Below are 19,413 nucleotides of genomic sequence, written 5' to 3'. Positions count from 1 at the left end.
TTCCGGCGTTAAGATGCTTATCAGCGACAATCATCATTCTAATGAGCGGGATGAATGGACAAAACGCAAAAAAAACTGCCCACAGGATACATACTGGAACAAGTGTTAGGTAGCTGTAAGAATTGACTAGTCAAGCTCATAACATATCTGTACCATATATGTATATTTACATTGAATTTGTTGGGAAGCACTGCCAAAAGCATGACAGCAGCTTCCTTCCCTGTGGCCTGTGATGCATAGCATTGAAGTTACTGAGCACGGCTAAGTGAAAGCAATTACATCCGTCAGCTGGGAATAGCTCACTGGGTCTTAATCGCGTTAAACATTCGTTGCTAAATGTGAGAAAAGTGTGGCAAGAAATGTGCAAATGTGCTGCCACTCTCTCCCTTTGTGCGCGGTGTGGTCATTTGCGTAATTGAATGTCTAATGGGTGATTTAAGATGCTTGAGGAGAGGAAAAAAAGACCTAAAGATGAGAAATAGACGATCGTTTTGAAGCATCACGTATCGTGATGATATTTTAATCTCTAGATAAACCGTTTTACATATCTTTTATTTTATGTGCACCCTTTAATGTGCCATTAGGTTTTCTATTGCTATCGTACTACATCTTGATTTTTTTTTTCGTCGCATATCACTTTAAATGCAAAACAGGTGCTACCGTTACAAACCTGCTAGTATGTTTGCAAAGTAAAGCTGGAAGAGTTAAACCAGGGGGTGAAAAATCAACTTTCCAAAACATAAGACCCTGGCGGTCGTCTCCGTCCGGTGTTCGGGTGCATGACACACATGTGACGCTTCCGTTCCACAACGCACAACCCTTCCGATATTCGGTCTGCCGTGCCCTTCAGCGCATCTTGTCTTTTGCGAATGTTGTCGGCCCGCCAGCGTTACGGTATCTCACCTGTAAGAGAGACCATACAAGGCCACACACAGAGCCACACACGCACACACGAAAGGGGCCTCGATGGAAAACTCCCATGGAAACCGCAAGCGCCAGTCGCTCGCACAAACTCTCTCAAACATTTTAAGTGAACGGCGCAGGAAAACATGCCTATGGAAATTTGTCGAATGCCGCCCGCCTCGGGCTCCATTTGCTTTTCCTGCCCCTGCTGGTGTAGTGCCGCTAGAGGAAGGTTTGAGGACAAGCTGGCAATCAAGCAAGCAAGCGAGCGAACAAAAACAAAACAAAAAAAATTTACAATTATCATTCAATCACTCATCAATATTAATCGATGTTGGGATTTTTTTTTCTACACCGCTGCTTCGATGGTGCTTTTGCTCCCAGTGCGATGCATCGAGCACGCACACCAGCTGCTTAGCGAACTGGTTCTCTGATTTTGATTAGATGTCAACTAAGACGCATTCCATTCGGCAAGGGAAACCGTGTGCGTGCACATGAGCGAGGGTCCTTCCATTCTCGGCTTAACCTTTCACGCTACGGGGGTTTGACGCAACCGGTGGGTGCAAAAGCAAAACAAAAAAATCACCAGAGGGTTGTAAAAGGGTCTTTGTCTAATGACTGATGACGTCACGCCGGTGCGTTCCCAAGCAAGCAAGTGTGGCCACTGTGGCAGGCAGGCTGACAAAACAAAGTAAAGAGGCGGTAACGCTGACACACCGGCGGTTTTGTTCCTGTGCCGGGTGGCCGCCGACCGATGTGGGAAACGGGATTGTTTCATTTCCCGGTATGCAACAATGATCGTTTGCTATCATCATCGGGCAATTCGATCTTGGGATGATCGTACAGATCGTGCGGTTGGTGGTTTTGCCAAAGGAAGCTGGATGGGGTGTGGAAAACCCTCCCCCCTATGTGCTTCCATTCGCTCGAAGCATTCCAATCGGTGGAATGACTATAGCGAATGGAAGTTTGTAGGTGGTGATTTTTTTTCTTAGTCGGTGATTTTAGAGACTTAGGAGTGATGAATGGGTAAAATATGCATGCCCTTTACTGGATATGTACTTTTTTATTTTTCAAAAATACGTCATGAGTTGAAGAAATTTATCCAATGTTCGTTAAATGCTCAATGTTTCACGAGTATCTCAAGAAAATTGATGATTAATTTAACATTAACATGAACTCACCTTCATACAGTGCAGTTTTTGTTCAATTTTCCTCAGAATTTCCCGAAAAGCTGATAAATGTATGACGCAAAATTTTATTGTTTAAGATGTTTATTACACCAAATGGTTGAACTTCATGACATCCTCAGGAGGTTGTCCTTCTGAGCTGAGCTTTAAAACTCAGAACACACTCATAAAGTATAGAGGTCGCGGGGTTTTGAATTGATTCTATTGTATAATAATTTAAATATGACTTTATTGCTAATTTATAAGGCACTGAGGCGGCTGAAGGCTCTTGGAATCCTTGAGGATTCCCTCAAGCCTCGAAGATTTCTTGATTCCAATATTTTTTTTCCGAAGTTTTATGTTGATCTATCTAATCCAATAAAAAATATGATGTGATGTGTAAGAAATGATGAAGCTTTTAGTTCTTTATTTGCATAGCAACTACTCCGGTTTTGGTACAATTTTCTCACCACACTCTTCCCATCAATGCTGCTATAGCAAACGGCCTTGTGCGCCTCCCGCTAGCGCTACCGGTCTAACATGATGTGATTTTCTTCGGTGATTTTCTGTAACTATCATTTTGCAAACCGATACCAAACCCCCTTCGGGGTTGCACGTAGTATCTACCAGCTTCCAAAAGCCGACCGACCCTAATGATGAAATCCTGCGGCAAAAGATCGTGATCACTGTAGCGATTGCAGCGTTCAGGTCGAGCGTATTGATCGACCGGCTGCCGGGAGGGTTTGCTACCAGTATCAGCGCTCTGGTACACTGAGTGTACCAAACCGATCGAACGCGTTCCGTTACGCATCGAATGAATAATTAATGCGGTGTTGTGCTGGTGCGGAGCGCGAAAATGAAGTGATCTTTCCAAAGGTGGGAAGAGCTATTGGTGGGGAAGGGGACACTGTACAGCCGGAAGTGAACCGGAGACGTTTGCTGTCGTTTGTGCTGGGATGCTGATTTGGAATGTGTTCGACGGGTTCGACACAATGCAGGCCACAGGTTCTCGTTGATGCAGGTGCAGGCACCCCGTTTCAAAAATCGACAGCCGGGGGTGAGCAAATTGTGTTCGCGTGTGCAGCTATCATACGGTTACGATCGTTCGGGTGGCCTGATCTTGAAACTGTGCCTCCCCTCTCGCTCATTACTAGCAACAAGAAGGGCCCGCGCACCCAGGTCCAGGCGGGTGCTGTCGACAACGACAACAGCGAAAAAGACGACGACGTGATTGAAGCTTGACGGTTGATGGCAAATGATTGATTTCTTTCATAACTCTCGGCGAAGTGTTTGGGGACGTTCGCCGGATGCAAAGGGCAGCGAAGGTGTAGGGTTGCGCAAAAAACACGTCTCTAATATGTAGGCACGGTAAGCCGCTCGTACACGATTCGATAGTTACGATCAAGGTTTCTAGGAACGAGCAAAAAAAATTGTTGGAAATAAAAAATCACTATACATGAAGTACTGGCAGGGCCACCATGAACACATATTGCACCCAGGCTCTAATCTCAAGGTGCCGCAAATGCAGCAAATGACGTGTTTGTAGCGATTAGTAGAGATAAAGCAGCAGAAGAATAGTCGTTATTACGCAAAAAGTTACTTTGTTTTTGCAAAAGCAGACTCTTGTAAACATTTTTTTAAAGCTTCTCGTTGATAAAGTTGTAACACATGCTGATAACATACCCACCTCAGGTGATACCCACCTTTTAGCGAAGATCTTTAAACAACAAGACAAAAAATCTTCCCCCAAACAGCGTTGGGATAATGAGCACGGAAATGTGTTCGAGGCTAAATAAATTGTAAAAGTGCATTCCAGCCGCTGTTGGCAGATGTTGGTCGACATTCCAGCAGTGCGAACGTTCGCCTGTAAAAAGATCTTAACCGAGCGGCGAACCCACCGATACCGAATTGGGGCAATTAAAATGAACAATAAAATGTCTTCAGGCAGGCGCCTAGTCGCTGTTTTGCTGGTGTTTCTGCATTTTCCACTGCTACCATCATCGATTCTGTCCATCACGATCATTGAATGTTTGGTTGAATGGGAAAAAAAGGAAGATCAACAACACACAAACGAATGACCGCACATTTACCCATCATTCCCACGTCGTTACAATTTATTAAAATAATTAAATAATTGAAATTGTGCACTCCATTGCAAACCAAACCACAAAAAAGTGACTGAAAAGACGAGCTAAGAAAAAACAAGCGCCTTTTATTTGCTTCTCCAATTGGGGAAGCTACTGTCAAGATGTTGAAGTTTGTAAATATGTTTTGTTTGCTGCATTGCTGTTGCTTTTCCTCAAGATAAAAATCGAATGCAACAATTCATTCGTCATCGTTTCTCCATCTCTTACCCCTCTTGGACACGGTAGAAGGGTGTGTTGGCATACACACAGAAGCAAAACAGAATAAAACCGCTCGATGCTCGATCGAATTGCATATAATGAATGCATATTTTCCGCATGACAGATCTAGCGTAACCGCGTGGCAAACGGTGATCTTCACCGTTGCATATCGCTTGTCGCTAGGTCGCGGCAACGATGACACTCCGATGAAGTTTTTCCCGTAACAGTTCCTTAAAGGAAAACCCTTATTTGCATTACCACTGTGTTTGTGTGTGTTTGGTAGAGGTACTAAGATCGTTTTGTTCAAGAGCATATTCTCGAGCAAAAGCTTGTACTGAGCTTCAACTTGAGCAGTCACATAAAACAATCAAAACCATTTACTTGTTTTATTTGTTTTTAATAATTTCCCTTTTAGGGGAGGAAAAATCTTCACGCATGTATAACGGGTTTAAGAAAAAAAGTTCCTCGATGCGCTTCGATAGGCTTGGGCTTTCTTCCTTCTTTTGGACAATTGATTGACGCTTTGCACAAGTGCAGTGTCGTGGATTCCCGAGACATCCGGTTGAGTTTGACAGTCCTCTTTCGATGGTTTCGATCACTGCTATCGGCATTATAGTTGTTCACCTACATTTTAAACCCCCAACGGAAGTGTAGATGGAGAGATACTCGCACCGCTCAGTGTCTCGTTGGAGCAGTAGCGTTGTCTGAAGGTACAGTGTCGCTGCTTTTGCTTTTTGTTTGGAACCAGTGAAGTCATGTTAAAGGTTAACACTGAACGTTAATCGAATGCGACACGGAGTGTCCGGACGTCACATTTCCCGCACCGTACCGTGTTGGCTCTGATGAAGAGCGAAGTAGCAACCTTACGATACTGGTGCGTTTTTCAAAGTAAGCTGGAAAACACTGGAAAAAAAATTGCAAGGGTGAATGGGTGGAAAAAAAATCTCCCATAGCACACAAACGCTTGTTTCCAGTGTGTAAGATTGTTGGTGTCTTGCAAACGGGGCTGTGTGCGCGTACAAAACCGCCCCTCATTTGTATTCCACGTTGTCCGCACATCAGTCAATTTTTATATATGCGCCCTAGACTGCACCGCTGGTGCACCGCTGATGCAACATCAACCCATGTGAGCGTTTGTGTGTGTGTGTTTGGGTGATTTTTTTCCTCTCATTTTCATCTTCTTCATCAACAAAAATCGTCGAAAGCTGTCGCATCGCGATACACAAGCTGATGATGAAGATCGCACAGTGTTGGGGATGCAGCGGAAGGCGTAGTGGTGAGAATCGGAACTGATGATGGATGGAGAAAGAGAGGAACTGTGCGACTGAGGTTAGGAAGGGCAATGTCGGTGCATTTGATGCAACGCGAGTGACGACGAGTGTGCACTCTTCAACAAACCGGCTACATGACGCGCGTATGTCATTCGCACAACCCGTGCAAAGGTCCGGAAGATCACACGAACTGCATAACTCTCCACCTCCAGGGGGCCAACGAAAACGACAGATGGTCAACAGTGAAACGGTGGTTGCGAGGTCGTCAGCAGCATTGGGGTTTTTTTGATAAATGATGGACGAGAGCAGGAGAAGAAAAAGTACTGCAATCTACGAATGAATGTATGAAGAGCTGAAAGTAGATCAAGATGCACTTCCAAAAATGATGAAGAGTATGAAACGTGGAGTGGGATTTGTATGCGTATTGGGATTTGAACCCGCGACACTTGTTACGTTAAGCAGCATCCTTACCAAATGCACCAAAGTAGCATCTCACTGCAGAACACGTTACGAAGGTAATAAATAGCTCAAAACATATGCTCTCACCTGAGATTAAAGTGGTTCGGATTAAATCGTTCGACTGGAGGTCCTATATCCCATCGCGATGACATCCAACACAGTGCTCCTGTCATCGATCATTCCATACGAGACTCGATATGATTGAGCAACTGTTTTGACAAGCGATCAATTTCGATCGACACTTTGCGATCTTCGTTTCGATGGGGGTTTCCATCGTTTCTCTTCAACCAGATCGTATCCTTTCGGCGAACGATCCCTAATAGGGATCAGGCACGGCTAACAACAAAGCGAACCGGTTGGTGTGATATTTTTATTAGACTGTCACACGACCGGTGTAAAGTTCTGTCACCGGTTCTACTGGTGCTGGGACCCTTTCGGACATGGAACGGATTCGGTAGCTTGAACGGTGTGTCTGTTTTCTTTTGGTTTTTTTTTTGCGTGTGTGTATTACTGCTTCTGATGCTGCCCTTTTCGCATGACAGTCTCTCCCGAGGGAATGAACTCCCTCGATTCTGGGAAACGTGTTTTCTCTTTACCCGTCGAGAACAAAACCGGGGAAACCGGGATCGAAGAAAGCACACAGGGAGGATGAAACACACAATCAATAGTGAAAAATTTATCATGCGAATTGATACATTTTATTTATCCTCCCTTCTTTCTTTCTCCCCATCGCTTACTAGTCGCCGTATCGACGGCGACACAGTACCCTGGGACGATGTCACAGAGACTCCCGTCCAATGTCCATGTCGGTTTTGCGGTATCCATGATCGAGATCGGACGGGAAAACAATCGAGACATAAATCTAACCTTGTTTTTTCTTTTCGTTTCTTCTTTTCATTGCTACTGCCGTCTTCTACACGGTGGCAAACTTCCGTCGGGCGGCTTTTGCCAACCTTGACGCGACTTGATTCTCGCGAGTAAACGAAGACGGGCGCGCGCGCGCACGCTCACGTTAACGCACTTCTTCTTGCGTCTGGTGTGATCGATCAATAGGGAAGGTTTTGCAGAAAGAGAGCTCTTTTGCCAATTATGGGCCTCTCGGTTTATCGGGCTCTTTTATCGAAACCGCGGTACGATGTGTTAGCGGTGTGTCGCGATCGTAGATCGATGCTGAACCGAAGCGGTTGATGAGGTTTTCCAGCTTCGGCGGAGCCGGTGGTTTACATTCCGGGCGCGCTTGTTCGGTTGATTGCGCGGTGCGCGAACAGATCGATCTGGTGCGATCGATCTTATTTTATGCAGGGGGAAATGGAGCTTAAAGTGCTGCTAAAAAATTTTGATCTTCGTATTGGATCTTTTTCCTCTGGCTGGTTGTATGTTTGATTTATAGCTGTTGGTAAGTTTTATTGATTTTAAATTGGGTAATGTTTTCATTCCATTTGTAACCCGCTGATATCCCTTGGAAAGTGTGGATAATATTTATGTTGGGTTGGATTTTGAAAACTATCCAAATATTAAATTTCTTATCGAATACACTACATCACCCACATGTTTGAAGTCAGTCGACCACACAATCAGTCGACCTTGGCGTGGCAGACAAAATCATCAGAACAATGTCACTTATACTCCCCAGGTGCGTACAGTGCGCACTGGGGTTACACCCAACCTAGCCTCTTCCTGTTACCTTCTTTGGCACACCCCTGACACTGATGCACAGGAACATTAGCATCCAAGCCAACATCCGTGGCCACTCACCGCTGTCACATCGTTTCTTCCGTCAGCACCTTATAAACTTCAGTGTCTTCAAGTAAACACACGAAATCGAAACGATCTGCCTGGCAAGCCTTCGGATCGCGCGTCACGGTTCGATGCGAACACCCTTTTTTTTACGTGCGTACCTTCACTGGTGGTGGCCGTAGTGGCTTTCGCCTTTTGCCACGCCACACTGCACACCGATATGTAAACTTCAATTTATAATTTATATGTTCTTACCAATCGTCGTTGTGGCTAGCGGTTGAGCGCAGGGGGTTTTCGTGGGAAGGTACTATATATTGCATGGGCAAAGTTCCGGCCGATGCTTGGGTTTGTCAGATTTGTCCCGTAGGTGAGGTGAAGATAGGAATAAGAATGAATAAAGCAAAAAAAAACAATCCGTCGAATCTGATCGGATGACTCTTAGCTTTATGGTTGGTTGGAGCTGTGCGCTCAGGTGGTTAGGTCGCCATCATCGTTGACTATCTGAACGCGCGGGAACTCCTCCAAGCGTTCGTTGGTTCCCGTTAGCTCCAAGAAACGGGTAGCCACCGATCAGTTTTTTTTGTTGCTGTTTGCTTGAAAATAACTTGCCAAGAGATGATGAGAAGCTCATGGGAAAGTTCCTCAAGAAGTACAGGTCTGCAGAAAATCGAAAGGAAGCATCAACTCATTAACTCTGTGAGGGTACACCATGTCGTTATCTTTATCATTCTGTTTCAAACTCTCCAATATATCGGCATATCGCTACGGTAAATAAAAATAATTATTCAATACCTCGTTACGGTAGCACACCCAACGAAGCATACTTAGTGCTACTTTATCCTCATGCCTGGCGGGTGCTTAGAATGTCCTGCAAGCCATAAAACCCATTTTTCTCACCATAAAATAGCATTCCAGTGGTTGGTGGAATTAATTATTACCGCACGACCACGGCGTAAGGGATTTCAACCTAAACGGTTTATTTACACAACTAAGCGTAAATAGATCCGGATCCCTTTTACTACACATGGCTAAATATACCCTCTCATTAACGATCACCCGTAAGCCATGCAGCGCATAATCGATCGATCTGCACAGAGATTAAGGTTTACGAGCAGGAGCACTACCGGCGGTAGTGTTGCATGATGGAACACAACTCAATGGGGGAACCCTTCCAGAATGGACCAATCCATAGTAGGGCAGCTATAAAAGCCACACTGTGGAAATACTGCTTGCATACAGTGTTGGGGTAATTCGCATTGTCGTGTGTGCATGAGTTGAGTGTTTTTGTTGTTTTCCATTCCCGAGCCCCAAGAATTCCCATCCTTCCAGACGCATGGTGGGGGAGTGCGGCGAAGAGTTTGGTAGGTAATAAAAATAAAATAAGGTGGTAATGGCACCCCATCAATTATTCAAAATTTTCTTTACGCTACACACCGGTCCCGGTTTCTTGGTGCGTTTTTTGTGTGCTAGTGTGCTCAGGGCGAAGAATCCGACCTGTTTTTTTGTATCTCGTTCGTTCTCGCTCTATCGTAAGACCACGGTTGAGATATTGGGGAACTTCCTATCTTCTACCGACGGATCAACGCTGTTCCCATTCTGGCCGGACGGACGAATGGAGAATCCTTTCCATGTAAACATGGATGCCACAGGCAAAATGGACCAAACGCTACGGCTCTCGATCGGACCGCTTCCAAAAGTCTTGGACATGGAATTGGAGGCTGTCCTGACCATGGTTCCGCGAAGATGCCTGGGGCTTGCACAGAAGCCGACGTAGGAGATGAGTACCTACAGACTCACATACATATGTACAAGGAAAAAAACCCCAACACGAACTCCACATGTTGATACGGAAGGAACATGGTTCTCTTAGCTTGTCTGTCGATTTTTTTTTGTACCTCTACTCGAAGTCTCATCGTTTGCCTCTTGTTCGAGGGAGGTGCCTTGTAGTATAGTCCCAATGTCCAGACTTTGGGGCCATTTTTTGCTGGAGGCCAATCTGAGACTGAATAAAACCGTTGATTCCTTTTTCCCCGGGATGGAAGATATGTCTCAGGTACGTTGGAGGTGTTTCCCCGCCAAGTTCACCTCATTGCCCACAGAAGTCGCTTTACTACTTGCTGTTGTGGTTGAGAAGTCGCTTGCATGAATGAAACAAAACGGGCATCAGCATAAAACGTCAGTAAAACATTGATCAACATGTTGTTTCCCGTCGGCCGTATCCATACACCGGACCGTGCATATTTAATGCAACTGCTTACAAGACAAAAAAAAGGTAGACCAACAAAAAAACGCCCTACAACTATGTTGCAGTTGGGATGGAGGTGGTCACCGTGTTGGTTCACATGATAAAAGGCCCCCCTTTTTGCCTAGCTTCTTATCATTACGAGCATGAGTTTGTAGTGAGTTTAACAAGCTTCTCTTCAAACCCTTTCCGTTGTTTAGCTGTGGGAAACACCCATTTTCCCGCACGGCCATAGCGCATGGGCATTCGGACTCGGAAGCTTCATCGCTTCTGCGCCATGTGTCCGGTGACATGTATCGGAGTTGGGGTGTTTCGTGGGGAAGCATGATTGATGTTTGAGGCTTGGTACCGCTTCGTAAGGTTCCTCAACATGGACACTTTTCCAATATTTTGCCACCGAAGGAATGTTGTCCTGTTTCACAGTGTTTTCTAGCTTATTTTCACATAAGGGTAGGAGGTAGTGTCCTCTTCAAATAGCGCCACAAAGACGGCAAATGTTCGGTGACGTTTGCGTGCTAGCTCTACCGTAGCTCGGCGCTGTGTGTCACTGTTGATTGTAATCTTCCCAACGAAATGTGTACTCTACGAACCTGTCAAAAGTCTCGGCACCGAAACCATGCACACCGAGGGCGTTTCAAGTACGGTGCGGTGAAACTTCTTGTACCATAGTCTCTGGTCGTCGGTATAGGGTATTTCCCTCATCGCTTTGTTCTATAGCACTACTCGCGTACCTCACGAACTCACGAACTACCGCGAAGAGAGGGAACTTTAAGGTTGTGGACGGCTTTCGAAATGATAAATTAGTGGCAGGAAGTCGATGCGGGAGGGTTTTGTTTTTGTTGTTGTTGTGTTTTGCCCTCAAGGACAGGTCGTCGTCTGTCGTGGTTGTTTGCTTGGCGTGACGGACGGGTTTTGGAATCCTTGACGGACAGGCATCGTCCACCAAACGTTGGCGGTGCTTGGGGCTGTGGGTTAAGCAATCGCACCGAAACCAACGCTGGGGACGGCAAATGTAGAGTGACACGATGGGGTTTGCTGGTGAAATATGCCACCAGGCTGTTTATATCTTATATAACATGGGGCTAGAATTTTACAGACTATATTTCTTGTCTTTAAAAGCAACCATTTCTAATACGAACGTCACTTTTAAATACAATCGTCAAAGCACTGCCAACCACGCCGTATTCTCTGCCCATACCTATGGCAACTTAATTAAACTCCACTCCAAACTCCAACTGCGCGCATCTGTACCATCCACACACACACACACATCGAGCACTTCCGAGACAGCACGTCTATCGGTCGTTGAGTCGTAAAAAAATCCCTTCCCTATCTAGTGACGCCGTCAGCTCCACATGGCGCATCTGTACCGTCCGAGGGCGGAAACATTTCATTAATCGCTGTTTATCAGTTTTAATTTTTATTTATGTTCCCGCACGGTGCACAGAGTGTGCCCGCATCCAGCACCGGCTGTGGATAGCACTTGTCATACACAGACTACCACAGCCGGACAGCTTCCAGCTATCTTGGTGGAGGTTTATTGGGGCGGCTAGTTGAGCGGGCGAATGCGAAGCGGGTTTTGTGTTTCGGAAAACTGTGTCAGCTGTGCACCGTGTCGGTGCGTTGGCGCGCGGTTCATCTGCGATGGCAGTACCGGTTCGTTCGGAAACACAAGATCGCACTGATCCGCTGCGCTTCGTTTTATGCGCCCATCACTGACAAACGCTGAAGATCGTCTTTGATTTAGCGAAGCGGGCCAAAACCATCGAACGTAGTGCGGTAAGCTTCCAGGCGTTCCAAGTCCCACCGAGATACTGTGGTGAAGTTGTGGTTCAATTGATTTAAATAACTCCCATGGGAGAATATGGCAGTGCGTCTCTGGGGGTGTCCTCCGTGAAGAGGATATCATGTTGGTGGCGTGCTCTAATCAGCTTTAATCAGCAGTGATTTACGACGATCTGTGTACTGAGGCTGTGTGTGTGTGTTTTGGAGATTTGTTCGGTTCTATTGGTTGTGGTTGGATCTGTGTCGAAAGTGTGTGTGTTTGTTTGACGTTTACAAACAGTAGCTTCATCGAGACTTGATTGCCATTTCTTTTTTTTTCACTCTCTCCCTGGAGACTTCTATTTAAACTCTCCCAAAAGCCATACACCCAATTTCATTCGCTAAGATTTGCATATATTTGAGGTCAGTCATCCTCAAATCAGCCGTCGGATTTTTGGATGAAATGTCCTCCCGCAGTACCACAGCGTACAGTGCTCAATTGATTGAACCTAACTGATCAATTGGAGTGTCTGCTCCAGTTCTGTACCGTGCCACCGTTCCCGCATGCTTAACGCCGTTTGCCATCCTACTTGACATAATTTTGTCCGTACTCGGGCTGCACCAAACGTTATCGACACTGGGCACTAGCGATATGTGTTGTCCGGCTAGCTCATTTAAATAATATTTCAATTAAAATGGAAAATTTATTCACCCATTGCTTCCCCCCCATTGCCCTGTTGGTATGTTTTCTCGCTTTCCCTAACCCCCCCCCCCCCCCCCCCCCCCCCCTTTCCCCCATAGGAGTATGCCAAATGAGCTGACAGGGTTGTCGGTTCGTACGGTAGCATGTATGGGGAGGCCGGAGCGATAAGCTTTTCGGTTTGCTGTAGTTTCGTTGCTGTTTTTTTTTCGCTTTATCTTCCACGTGTTTGTGTTGTGTCTCCCCATGGTAGACGATTTTATCAAACCCGGTAGCAGCGGTGAAAGAGAGCTCGTTAAATGGCACACCGTGGTATTGTGGGGTAGAATTTGTTGCAAAAATGGAGATGAAATATAGCGCTGCATCGGATCGGGGCCCAGTGGAACATGATGAATTTTATGTCTTTTCGCCAGCAGTAGTGGGAAGTGGTCCTGGGTGTCAGTTGGGGTGGAGAATGATTCTAATGAAGCGATACGGACATGATATTGCGCCATCTCTACCTTTGTAGGGCAAAACGGTGAGTTTTTATGATACACCATGAGTGACATGCAAATCGGTCTAAGCTGTATATCGATGAACGCATCTGAATTTATTATGCGAAATACAAGTGTATGTATAATATATATAAATATTAAATAAGCTAATGGCTTTTTAAGGACAGGAATTCAGGCGTACTGGGCAAGGTTGTTAGAAATTGTTGAACAACATTTATGCACTGCTAGTGCTTTGTGATTGAGCTATAAATACCTATTGTTGTTAGATATACGGCATACAAGAGATATGTAATTTTTAAATTTTTTAAATGTATTTATTGTTGCTTGATTGTATTTATTATTCATCTTTATGATCGCGTTGAATTTCTCATTTTATTTTACCATTTTACTCCATTCAATCGTCTTACGTCTTATTCGCACAGTTTGTCGCATCATGCGTCTCTGCGGTGCAACATAAACATGCGACACCAGGTACACGCAACATTTTTCATCGCAACATCCGTGTTAACGATTTTAGCAGCAGAAGTTTATTTCTCAATTTTTACTATTCGTTTTTGTTGAATAACGCAAATATGGTTTTTAAAAACGGTGTAACAATATTTTAAATTGTGTTTTTTCTCCATTTTCTCTTACTTGCAGGTTAAGATCTGGTTTCAGAATCGACGATCCAAGTACAAGAAGATGATGAAAGCTGCCCAAGCGCCGGGCGTTGGAGGTGGACTTCCATTGGGTGGACCGAACCAGGGAGGTCACAGTCCGTCACAGCACCAGAACATGCATCAAGGTAAGGGGGATCTTTATTCCACAATTTTGCAGTTTTTTTTTGCAAAGTAGAAATAGAAGAAAAGAATGTCTAATTTATTACGTTTTTCCTTTATTTATTTCTACCATTCACAGCACCCGGTGGCGGATCGAGCAGTGGTTCGCCTTCGCATTTCCTACCTCCCGGACACAGTCCAACGCCGTCTAGCACACCCGTCTCGGAACTATCACCTGGTAAGTAACAAAAGCATCATCCGTCTTACGGGGTTTGGTTACCCCCGAAACCACCATCCTTGGTACGCCTGAAGACTAATAGCGCTATTCGCTCACTACTGGCCGCATTCCAGGTCTTAGTCCGCCCTCGCAAGCACCCTGGGAGCAGAAACCGCCACCACATTGGGCCGACCACAAACCACCACAGATGGCACCGCAGACGAATCATGCACCTCCGCAACCGACCCATGCACCGCAGATGGGTGGCTACGTACCTCAGTACTGGTATCAGCCGGAAACGAACCCGTCGCTGTTAACGTAAGTGTATTCTAAATATTTGCTTCATTCGAAAAGAGAAGCAGTTGCTCGCTTTACATTTCTCATGATTAGTGAATAGTTTTTAAATAAAATAATTAATTTATCTTTCTCTCTTTCCATTTTTCTTTTGTTCCATTCCCTTTCTACAGAGTGTGGCCAGCGGTTTAACATAACGAGAATGTAAATTATAATTTTAACCATCCCTAGTGCTTAAGACGGTAAGAAATAACTCTCCTAGATAAGTGGTTGGCATAGGTAGCGATCCTATACTGCCGGCATAAACCCTTAGAACAAATGAACCGAAGGAAGCAAAAAAAAAACAAAAACAAAAGCGATAAATAAAAACAGAGCAGGAAAAATTAATCATAAATACATTTAAACAACAATTCAAAGATGGCGACGCGCCAGACAATTTAGTAGCTGGAATGCGAATCTCTCGTCTCCCCAACTGGGGCGAATGCGATCTCGCAATCCTAATTTTTAATCCTGGCACGTGATCTGTTCATTTTATATGACGTTTATAGGAAGAAGTAAACCGTAACAAAAAAAATGCTAGTGCGCCACGCCGGATAGGGCGTGTTAATTGTATTTCCTTTTTTTTCGTGTAGTAATATACTTGTTGCAGAATGCAGTTTCGATTTCGTATCGGACAGCTTGAACAAACAGAATGTGTATATTTGCGGTTTTTGTTCCGTTTTTTTGACATATGTTACTTTTAATTAGCAAGTTTCGCGCCCTCTACCCATGTGCGAAAAATGGTGTTTTTTCTTTAAAAAAAAAAACAGCCCAGTGTGTTTTAAATTCGCTACGGTATACCTTTCCGGTTTGGATACCGGCAGGGTGTTCCAATGCAAGGATCAAGTCGTCCAACACGTTCAATGGTACAATGGAATAGGTTCTGTGCAATATTTCTTAAGCGTAAAACAAATGCCACGTATCCTTAGTGCACGTGTACGGGTTGGGCTTGATGGCGATCTTGTGGATTGATTAGAGCAACGAAAAAAATCCACTGAATCGATATGCGACTTGGTGTCTTCTAAATTTAATTACAAAATTACACAGTGTCAGTTACTTAAGTTCTAGGTTTTGAATTCCTGCCCACAAGTCAGTCATTGCGCACAACACATACTGTAATTGGTACAAAAAATTCACTAGAATTTTCATAAACAAATGTTGATTTGAAATGAAAACCGAAATCCTTCACCAACGTAAATTGTAACTAAAGCTGAACAAAGCATACCGCCATTTTGAACCTAAACAAAAGTTAGAACAAGTGATCAGCTACTATTTAAAATCCCCCAAAAACAACACACAGACACACATTCAATATTGCTGTTAGCAGTTTTTTTTAACCGTAGAAAGCTTGTCAATAAAAGAAGGAAAAAACACATACACATTTTGCCACAGATCGTGCCCGTAGACACGCGATCTCACTCCGTATCGAGGTAGACCACAAAGATGGCGTAATGTTTGAAGCTCTCTCGTGCCGCTCCGGTTGTAACGCTGTGCAGTGTGGCAAACGTACCAAACGAATTTACGAGCTGACGGACGTTTTATACTGGCTTGAAAGCTTTAACGTCTGTCTGCAGCAAAAACGCCAAACCAAATGTTTGGCTCAATTTTAAATGGTAATTTTATTCGCCGTAAACGAAACGTCTAGGAAGTGGTAGACATTCGACCGAACGAGCGTTGAGAGTTTGCTACGCATTGCACCTATCACGTCTTGGGCACCGATCTGGGAACCGATCCGATTGCCTCACGGATAGAACGGTTTCGTTGAAAGCAAAAACCAAAACACCCCCAAAAACCCGCCAAAACGAGGGAAAAGCTTTTATTTCATCACACAGAGAGACATACACACAGACATATGCAAAAGCACGAACAACATGATCCGGAAAGCTTGCGATGAGCTGTGCTACTGTTTTTTTTAAACGTTTGTTTTTAGTAAGCCAATTTTGTACATAGCAGATTTAAAACGCATGTCCCTTTTTTAGGCAAAGGGACACCTATACATATACGAACAGCTATGCTATAAATAAAGAAACAATATTGACTAACATTTGAGCGGCTAGAGAATAAAGGTATGTTAAGGGGGCGAAAGCTGCACCGACGGTAGCGCATGAAACATGAAAGTATTTAATTGAAAATGAAACATTTTAAAAACACAGCAAACTAAAACTTGATGGCGTAAGTTTAAGGTAGTGATAGAGAGAAAGAGAGAGCGTACTAGCAGTAGTAGTGAACGTGGTCAGCAAAAAGAACAATTTGTATTTCAATGAAAAACAAATACGAATAAAAAAAAATTGTCAATGTGAAAATAGAAAAACAAAATGCGAAAATCGAAACACAAAAAACAAACCAGTCATAAAATCAAACACCTGCAAAACCTACTGTCACCGAAAAACGGGAAAAAGGAAAATGAAAAAAGAAAACATGAAAATAAGTAAAAAATAATCTCAAAGGTAAAATGAAGAAATTGTGTCTAAAAAACAAAAACTAGAAGCAAAATTGCACAAGAGATAAACCAGAAACATATTACAGAACGACACAAAACAAAGAGGAAATAAGAGGAGAAAACAAACGTTTTAATGCTGTGACCGAAGCTAGCACAAGTGTTTAGTTTCAAGTGAACATATAAAACAAAACGAATTAAACAAGTAAAATTCGAAATGATAAAACAAAAATCATCAACCAACGAGTTTGTTTTCTCGCGCTCTATATTCTTCTTTGGACTTTTTCCTTAAAACAACCAACCCGCCCCCCTCCAACCCAATCCCACTTTTAGCGTGTAAGGTGCGTATTTTGTTTTTATTGTTCTTTTTTTTTGTTTTCTTTCGACTTATCTGCATAAGCTGAATGGTAATGTAATTAAACGAATCACACACACAGACACAACAAAACACTACAAAAACGGATCAAAACCAAACAGATTCCAACGCGGTGTCGTTGCAACGGATGCAGCAGTGTTGAGCGCGTACAGTAGGATGCGATTAGGTGAACATTGTGTATGTATATTTGCAAAATTTAAAAGAAAACGAACAAACAAACGGTATTAAAGATTACTATGAAAATCGAACCAAGTTTTGCCCATTTTTTTTGGTTTTTTGGTGAAAGAATGTTGGTGTTCGTCTTTGTTGTGAATATTATTTTTTTTTTTAAGTTTGAAACCAGCAGAGTGGTGAGTATTTTTTTGCTAAATTTTTTTATATTAATAATTTTAACATCAAATTTCTACTCACTTGTTCTCATGCTTAAAACAAAAGAAAATTCCGTTCACCCTTTGCTGGCATGAAAGCTTCACCGATTAAAGTGAAGACACTCGTGAAGGTAAACCATTGGGATGGAAAAAAAAGAAGAAACATGTGCGTGTCCACCGAGCGAAACCCCGGTTCTGCCTTCTGTCGCCTCATCTCCGAACGATCCCGTCGTTCGTTTCAATGTCGCCGCGGAACCATCTTGGGCCCGATGTCACTGCACTTCTTCACTGCCGCGGCGACAATCGGAGATGCCGGAACCAGCTGGTAAAGGGGGTTGATATTACAATCGCGAGATCATCCCCTCCCTTCCACCCCCTAGTCCACCCTCTCGTACCTGCTTTGCAACTTCGATCAGTCAACCGTACCGTGTTCCGTCAGCAAATACAAACACGCGACAGGGTGTAATTATGACAGTTTTGCTTCATGTTTTGATGGTTTCGACAGCGGCCAAGACCCGGGAACCGAGCACGGTGCGTTTCGGTCTGCGTTTGCTTTATTTTCAGTTTCATTTCACTGTGCGGTTTCTTCTTTCCCCCTGTTTTTGTTGCATGCATCGCCCGCTTCGTGTTTGTGTGTGTGTGTGTTGGGTTTGGATAATTTTTGTCATTGTGGTTCTCGGTTTGTTGAGCTCTCTGCCGTACGCTTCACCGTGGCCGTTGTCGCCCTACTGATCGAACTTCCGCCATACCGAGATCGCTGTGTGCGCGTACAAAACCGAGCAAGCGACATGGGGAAAATGTCGATTCGTACAGATGTCTTTCGGGTTAACGGGAATTCAATGTTAATAAATGTCATGTACTCTGTAATTATCCTCCTCCTGCGCGGGTCGCCCCTCTTCCTGTTGCGTTCGGTTTGCACCCCTTTTTTGCCCGGGTGGCACCGGGTAAGCTCCCTTGAGATTTCTTCTTCGTCCAGGCAAACAAAAAAAAAAAAGAAAAAAAAACGCAGCTCCAGAACCCACATACACGGGCGGACACAGTGCTGGCTGACTGCAACATGTCGGCCATGTCCATGGTCCGTGATGCTTCCAAACGTTTTGGGCGGCGTATCCTTCTGTTCTTTGCTTTTCTTTTTGAGTGGTACGTTTTTGTTGCTCTACGGTTTGATGCAGTTGGTGCAGTGCGCTGTGCTGTGGCCCCTTTACACGATACGATGCAACCGGCTAACAGCCGGCCGGGTTTTGTGGTCGGTTATCGCTCGGTTGCATGCTACCGTGCACTCCTCCTTTCACCATCCGTGTATGAACGTGTGTGTGTGTGTGTGTGTGTGTGTGTAGAGCACGGTCACGGATGGGAAGGAGGGACTCATGCACCCGTGCACGGTAGCAGTCACATAAATTGCTCGCTACAAAACTACGGGAAATACACACATATATGCGCCGCATGTCGCCAACCGCACCGTACGGTGCAAGTCCGCCCAAATGAGACCCCGCTTGGTACCACAATTTCATGCAACAAAATGGGGTAAAGAATGAAGAGAAGCAACGAAAAAAAACACAGTGAAACAATTCATGGAAAATGGTAAGAAAAAAGAGCATCATGATGGCACCCCCCGCCCGTGTGTCGTTCGAAGATAAATACGATCAGCCCAACCATCTCACGGGCGCGATCACAATCCAAGTGCAAATGGCGATGGAAAACTCATTCCCACTTCGGTGACGGTGGAAAATTGTTGTTACATTTATTTCTTTTTTTGTGGTGGAAATAGGGAACGAACTTTCCCACCGTTTCGTTAGTGAATGTGTCTTTGTTGAGAGTGTGTCACGGTGGATGCAAATCTGAG

At 44.4% G+C, this 19,413-nt stretch overlaps 1 protein-coding gene across 1 annotated transcript in view; it reads left to right on the top strand.

Annotated features, from left to right (window-relative positions):
- The window catches only part of LOC125767738 (homeotic protein distal-less), a 53,017-nt gene extending 35,567 nt beyond the window's left edge, over window positions 1-17,450 (top strand). Inside the window, exons 4-7 of the mRNA XM_049434593.1 lie at window positions 13,721-13,865; window positions 13,979-14,077; window positions 14,191-14,374; window positions 14,524-17,450. Coding sequence (XP_049290550.1) covers window positions 13,721-13,865; window positions 13,979-14,077; window positions 14,191-14,374; window positions 14,524-14,542 — 447 coding nt within the window. The 3' untranslated portion in view covers window positions 14,543-17,450. The remainder of the gene's footprint in view (window positions 1-13,720; window positions 13,866-13,978; window positions 14,078-14,190; window positions 14,375-14,523) is intronic.
- Window positions 17,451-19,413: the final 1,963 nt, after the last annotated feature.

The sequence above is a fragment of the Anopheles funestus genome, chromosome 3RL, assembly GCF_943734845.2.
Source record: "Anopheles funestus chromosome 3RL, idAnoFuneDA-416_04, whole genome shotgun sequence".
NCBI classification, from domain to species: domain Eukaryota; kingdom Metazoa; phylum Arthropoda; class Insecta; order Diptera; family Culicidae; genus Anopheles; species Anopheles funestus.
This window is presented reverse-complemented; position numbering and strand designations above follow the sequence as displayed.